This window comes from Coffea arabica, chromosome 2e (assembly GCF_036785885.1).
Source record: "Coffea arabica cultivar ET-39 chromosome 2e, Coffea Arabica ET-39 HiFi, whole genome shotgun sequence".
Taxonomy (NCBI): Eukaryota; Viridiplantae; Streptophyta; class Magnoliopsida; order Gentianales; family Rubiaceae; genus Coffea; species Coffea arabica.
This window is the reverse complement of record NC_092313.1, coordinates 20,157,910-20,164,907: the sequence shown is the minus strand read 5'-3', so window position 1 is coordinate 20,164,907 and position 6,998 is coordinate 20,157,910. Positions and strand designations below refer to the sequence as shown.

General features: G+C 36.6%; 1 protein-coding gene across 1 annotated transcript; it reads left to right on the top strand.

Annotated features, from left to right (window-relative positions):
• The first annotated feature begins 716 nt into the window (after positions 1–716).
• On the top strand, positions 717–4,742 carry LOC113731821 (uncharacterized). The gene is made up of 10 exons (XM_027257278.2): positions 717–1,149; positions 1,323–1,433; positions 1,550–1,615; positions 1,712–1,885; positions 1,980–2,093; positions 2,891–2,962; positions 3,085–3,168; positions 3,255–3,355; positions 3,663–3,747; positions 4,120–4,742. Exons 1-10 carry the CDS (start codon positions 1,078–1,080, stop codon positions 4,507–4,509), a joined length of 1,269 nt encoding a protein of 422 aa, XP_027113079.2. The 5' UTR covers positions 717–1,077; the 3' UTR covers positions 4,510–4,742.
• The last annotated feature ends 2,256 nt before the right edge of the window (positions 4,743–6,998 follow it).

Below are 6,998 nucleotides of genomic sequence, written 5' to 3'. Positions count from 1 at the left end.
CATGTAGCATCTAATTTCTGTCTTTGTTTTTTTTTTTTTTCCCCTTTTTTGAGAGAGTCTTTGTATGTTTTGAAGGCCGATTTTTTCTTTCCTCGTGAGATGGTCTACATAGAAAAATATTCCTCCAAAAGTTTCTTAATCAATATTCATATTTGAGGGAGAAAGAGAACTTAGGAATATGTTAAGTTCATATTCCTCCGTCCTAAATTTACACCAACCGATGTATTGATTGTTTTGTATCATTAGTATTACTGATCGATATTGAGCTGATTTGATTGGTGACCAACTGGATCGAGAAGATGACCAGAGTTGAATCTTTGGAATCACTCCAACGCTCAACTCAAATCTAACCTAATTTAATTACTTTGATACGTTAAGAGAATAGTAAATGTGTACTTATTTAAGGATTATAAAATATTTATACCGAGATTAATTCTAAATGCGTGTTAAGATGGCGCAAATCAAATTGACTCGTAGGGCCTAATTCATCATACATCCACGTTATCAAACTCTATACAAGGCGGGAAGAATGATGGGTTGAATGATATAGAAAATGGAATGTAACGAAAGATTTCGAATTCGAGACCCTTCATTTATATATATGAAAATAGAAAATTCTATATGACATGTGGATATAAATAGAATAGAGACGTGCCTAAATTTATATAATGTGTGAATTTTGAATAAGAATTGAAGGGGTGTGAATTTATAAAGTTAATCTAGTAAAATTATAGATCTCGTAGTGTAGTAGCGATTTGATTTGACATACTTCGGATAAAAAATAATTTAAAAATATGTTGGGAAAAAAAAAGTAAAAATTTGTGTCCGGAAAACTACAATCCAAACGTGAATTATTTTTTGCTTAATTAAGCGGCCAGCCAGTAGCCTGGCATAGCAGGTGAGACGCGAGCGCCGAGGGTTTTGGTGTGGTGCTCCTCCAGGGCCAGGCACAGGCAGGATTCAGTCCCAATCTACATATCAATTAAAGCAGTGCCAGGTGAAGTAGCGGAGAGACATAGCTGGGCCTTTTCATTTTTATTTTGATTTTTATTTTGTTTTTTTACCATAAAATATACCATGGCTGCTGTGGAGAAGACTGAGGAAGAGCTTCGCAAAGAGATCGAAGAACTCCATCGCCAACAGCGCGAGGTTCATCTTCATCTTCATCTTCATCTTCTGCCCAACCTCGTTATCTTTTTCCCACTAATTCCAGCCTTTTTACTTCAAATTTATGTCTTCCTTTTCTCCATTCATATTGCTTGCATGTGGAATTAAACTCAAAACAATTGCTGTAATACGGTTGTTTTATTCATCTTTCTTAGATTACCGAGCGGCTTCGCGATCCAAGGGGTCTCCGCCGCGGTGCTTTATCCGTCTCTGCTCCTCGCAATTTTGCCCCTAACGGCGGCCGCCAGCGTGGCTTTGTTAGACCTGTAAGTCTTGCCTTCACCCCTATGCCCTTGCCTCTACCCCTCAATTGCAGACACATTTTACACCAAAGGTTTCGTTACTTGTTGGTGTTAATTTTTTATTTAACTGGGTCTTTTAGGCTGATAGGACCGATTCCGAAGACCAACCTCCTCCCAAAAAGCGACTTTCTTCAGCTGTCTTCAAGGTTTTGTCAAAGGAACCCTAACCACCTTTTGTTTTGCTGCCACATTTTATTATTGCATATTGAGATGCCTGAACTTACTGTTTGTTGTCAATGAAGGTTGAGGATGGAGAGATTGTTGAGGATGCTTCCTCTCCGGCTGCTGCGAAAGAAGTGGCAAACAAGCCTGCTGATGTGGAACAAGGTGCTGGGAATTCAGCTCCTACCCTGAGTGAGAGGAAGCCCTCCAATTGGTCTATGAGGGATGCTAGTTATCAAAAGCCATCTAGAATGGTGAAGTGTCTTAATCCGTTTTCAATGATGCACTGTTTGTTCTCTTAATGTGGAAATTCGAAAATTTGAGTTGGTCTTCAATCATGTCATTTAGGACTTTGACATTCCTCCAGCTGAGCATGTTCCCAGAGTATTGCCCAAGAATGAGGATCCTAGTTTGGTTAACAGGAACAAGAGGATGCTGAACCAGCTTCGTGGAACCCTCGAGGTATAGCAATTCAGTATATCCTCTTTGTTGCATTGCAGATGTCATTGGTTACTTAACGATTTGAGTCCAATTTCGAATGTCTTTGTTGTGTTTAAATGAATTAAAACGAAATGCGAGTGATGCTATTGAAGCGTGCCATAGTTGTCATCAGGCACTTAATCATTTGGATTTGGTTCTCTAAATCTTTCTTCTTTTTAAATGAACTAAAACGCATTGCAACTTGCAAGTGATCTTATTTAAGCTGGTTCTATGAAGTGTAGGTATTGCAATTTGTTGAATGTGAGAAGCTTGCCTCATGTTGGCTGTTTGAGCCTGTCATGGTTTTCTTTTTTTCTTTTTTTTTTTTCACAGAGTGTACATTAGATTACAACTTTTTGCCTTCAGACATGGACAAGGAGGCAAAGTTTATTTTTCTTAGTAGTACATCGAAACTTAACTGCGAGATGGAAGGGAGATAGGGATAGCCTAATTAGGAGCATGGCTGAGGTGTCAAGATATCAACCATCTAGGATGAAGTGGTGGGCCGCTACTTCTTGGCTGTTATTTCAGCCAATAAATTTATACCCGATCACTGTGTATTCCTCTCTGCTAAAGCAAGAGGACTTCCCTTTGGTTCATCTCTGGTTGATCATATAATATTTGTGTACCTGATAAATTGATATTTGCTTGAACAATTATGTGGTCACTACACATTGCAGTATTTAGAAAATGGAAAAGTATCAGGTCCTATTCTTTTCCGTAACACATCTGAATAAGGAAGTCAGTAATTTTTTTTTATTTGCTTAAAACACTTCCAGAAGTTCAGAAAAGAAGACATGCAACTTTCTGGATCAGAAGCATACATGCGTAGGTCAGATTCACTCAAAAGGGTGAGTGCTTATTATTTCCTTTATAATATTTGTATCAGTGGTTTTTGTTGCCTTGGAGCTGCTATGCTTTTGTTTGAGTCAAGTATTTAAATAGTAAACAAGTGTCTGGGGATGTATTGCAGGCTGAGCAAAGGGCACGTGAAGAAAGCGAAAGGCTTAGACAACAAGAGCGGGAACAGATTGCGGAAAAGCGGAGGAGAGATTTGGTCTGTTTTTCTTATATCATGTGTTTTTATCGTTCTTTGTGACTCTCTAAAACTGTCTATTGGATTCCCCCTTTTTTCTCTACCAGACTCTTAGAGCTCGTGTTGCAGCCAAGGCAGAAGAAAAGAAACTGGACCTGCTGTTTCTTCGGTGGTGTGAGCATCACAAAAAACTTGGCAATTTTATAAGGTGTGTAGGATGGAACAGTTATGATCAAGCTTTTGGAGATGAGTCCTTTTTACTTTTAACTTGGTTGTCACCTCTGATCTAATTTTTTATTATGTCGCTTACTGCAGGTTATTTCTAATTTTGGTCCAAAAGTGTCCATATTCACAATTTTATTGACACGAAGATAAGTTTCTTCTCGTGTGGAGAATGTTGAAGCAGTTGATTGATATTTGCTTTCATAATTTGCAGGAATTTGTGTTGATCAAACGTGTTCATTTAACATGTTTTATGACTCTTTCTTTACTTTTTCTGGGTGTTTCTTTTTTAGGACAAAAGCGGAGCCTTCCATATATTACGCTTTTGCCAAGCCATTGGATGAAGATGTACAGTTGGTTGAGCAGGAGAAAGAACAGGTGCGTTCTGTTTGCAATTCCTGCTTGTAGACTTGGGTATTGTTTGCCTGTGCAAAAGCGACAGAAGAATACAGAAACTAATTAAGCTTATTATCTAGTTTTGATGCGGGATATAGGAAGCAATAATTAGCACTAACAATGGTTAAATTCTGTCGAAGAATTGTTCATAGCCCTCCAGCACCAGTAGAACTTTATTGCATTTCACTGTTGGTTGTCGGAATTTATGACTTAAAAAGTTCATAATAGACGTTGGCAGCGATTTTTCAGTATAACTGTGGGGATTGTAGCTAAAAAATTAATTTTGTCCAACATTTTTTTTGTTCGGTATCAGTGTTAACGATTTACTGGTTCTTATTCCCTGGGTATCATCAGATGTTTCAAGAATGGAAAGCTGCAAGGAGAGAGGAGCTGTCTCAATACCAGAAACAGATAGTTGAGCAGTACGTGGCAAATGTTGAGAAGGAGCTAGAGAGGTGGCAAAATGGAAGGAAAGGTAGGAAAGCAAACAATGAAATGGCAAATTTGCAGGAGACAATGGACAAGGAACTTGAGACCCACAGGCTTGAGCATGGTCCCAAGACCAGAAAGATTCCTGGTGGAACCAGCAATGAAGAAGAGGAGGATGTGGAAGACATTAATGTTGGGGAGGATGATATGATGGATGATGTTCTGGATGTTGATGAGAACAGCAGGAGAGTTGATGAAATAGCATCAAAAGCAGAAACTGGAGATGGGAGTCCACAACCTGAGAACAAGGATTAGTAATATCTGAAGCCTGTCCTAGTTATTTTGTAGGTTTTGGTCTGGTAGTTTCTTGTCATTTGAGTTTTTCTTGTTACTTGGCTTCTATTTTTTTGATAGGTATGGTTTTATTTAACTAGATGTTGAGTATTGTGTGTGTTCTTGTTTAACCCTCCAGTTTTGTGGTGTCAAACAATATTCGACTGGGAGAGGTGTGCTAAATTAGTTGTATACATACATTAATTGGTTTTTAAGCTTTTCCTTCTAAAAATAGTTCCTGGGATGGCTAGATACATGAAGTATTAGCGGCCTGACGCAGGATGTTTTGGACATTCCCTGGAGCGTTGGGTCGTTGGATGTTTTAATTTCAACGCAATCCTTGAGAGCGTTTACGTGTGATATTTTGTCATGTTGATGCCGCCGCTTCGGTTAGCTGGTGAGTGCGGATGGATGGAACTCTGGGGGGCCGACTTTCGGGTGAGTTTTGGCTAAGCACTAGCTAGCACTTTCTAATGCGATCCGGTAGTTTGTGGTGGTGAATTATTTGGTTAGGAATAGACAGAAAGTCTGAGAATATTCTAACAGCTTCGCTGTTAAATTGTGGCGTTGCGTTATTCAATTCGTGTACTGCATTGATAAAATTTTTATGTATACAATGGTAGCAGATTGTACGAGTGAAATATATACATATCTATATCACTGCAACTTTAGTACTATCTATTATAGAGTCCAAATTGCGATAAATTTAAAGGAGTAGGTTGAACGTTAGTTACCTCCCAAAGGGGGTAAAAAAAGGGTGAGTGTATGCAGTTATGCACAATCTATTTAGCCTCTACTCTTCTGATGCACGTCAACTAAATGAAAAACTGAACATGGGAATCTCTTCTACTCATGAGTTTTTTTTTTTTTTTTTTTTTTTTTCCTCTTTCCCTTTTCACACTCTTGTTTCTACAATGTGATTTATCATGATATGATATACCCTATTCTAGAATTTTCCGATAAAAGATATATAGTGTCCAAAAACCAACACATTTCTGCCCAAGCCGCCCGAGCTGGGAAGCAGTCCCACTAATCTTTACTATACTAAAGGTGCGAGTTAGAGTTGCTACAGTGAAAATGGGCAGGTTATACCGTGATTTCTGTGAGCTTTAGAGGCAGTTTGGTCTTTTGCCATTCAGTGGTGGTGGCTTTGCTGGAAATTTCCTGCTATCCGCGTGGCTTTGTTATGGGCACTGAATAGGGAGCCGCCGAATACACCAGCTACGCCTAACATGTGAAATGAGAAATTCCATTTCAACGAAAATTTTGCCACTTTGGATACATTGAGCCCAACAGAGATAGAGAGAGCGAGAGATGGTCCTGCACTCGTGGCATCTACCTTTGACTTTGATTTTCAAACCCTCATCTTACCTTTTAAACATTTTCAGTATAGATTGTAGAAGAAACAACTTACCATTGTTTGGATTGCGATTTATTTGCCAAAATATATTTGTTTACATCATCATTACAATTTCCAACGCACCTTTTTATCTTCCCAATTACCTTTTTATCTCACATACATCACATCATAAAAAGTGCTACAGTAAAAATATCTCTAATAATTCACAATCCAAACAAACTTACGTACTCATTTTTCGTAGCCATTTTGTTGACAATATTAATAAAACTCAAACCCATTGTTATAATGGCTCGATACTAGAGGTGACAAATCAACCCACCTAATTAAATTTACCTATACCGGTCCATGAATAGATGGTATAAGTTCAAAATTTTTGAATTAAATTTTTGAATTAAATTTTATAGTACTTAGTTCAAATTTTTATATTCTTATTATTCAATTATTAAATAATAGATAATTTTGTAACATAGAGTATAAATGAAAAAAAATTGGTAATTAAATTTATTGAACATTATAAATAAATATTTAAAACTAATAATGGGTACAAAGAGTGGTATAAATTGATAACTTGTTTTGCAAAAATAAATTTAAATGAGTTTACCAAAAGTTAAAATAAATAAGTTGTAAATGGGTAATTGAGTTACACAATTCATTTTTTGACTTACCCATTTATACCTATCTAATTAAATGAGTATAAATGAGTTAATTTACTTATACCCATTACCCATTTTATCCAACCCAAATTCGTACTCATTTTTCGTAGCCATTTTGTTGACAATATTAATAAAACTCAAACCAATTGTTATAATGGCTCGATACTAGAGGTGACAAATCAACCCACCTAATTAAATTTACCTATACCCGTCCATGAATAGATGGTATAAGTTCAAAATTTTTGAATTAATTTTTATAGTACTTCGTTCAAATTTTTATATTCTTATTATTCAATTATTACTAGAGGTGACAAATCAACCCACCTAATTAAATTTACCTATACCGATCCATGAATAGATGGTATAAGTTCAAAATTTTTGAATTAAAATTTTATATTAATTTTTATAGTACTTAGTTCAAATTTTTATATTCTTATTATTCAATTATTAAATAATAG

Excerpts from the sequence above, each read along its gene's own strand:
- LOC113731821 (XM_027257278.2), top strand. The coding sequence starts at position 1,078 with ATGGCTGCTGTGGAGAAGACTGAGGAAGAGCTTCGCAAAGAGATCGAA. Across the intron at positions 2,094-2,890 it reads AGCTTCGTGGAACCCTCGAG|AAGTTCAGAAAAGAAGACAT; the intron begins GTATAGCAATTC and ends AAACACTTCCAG. Across the intron at positions 2,963-3,084 it reads GGTCAGATTCACTCAAAAGG|GCTGAGCAAAGGGCACGTGA; the intron begins GTGAGTGCTTAT and ends GATGTATTGCAG.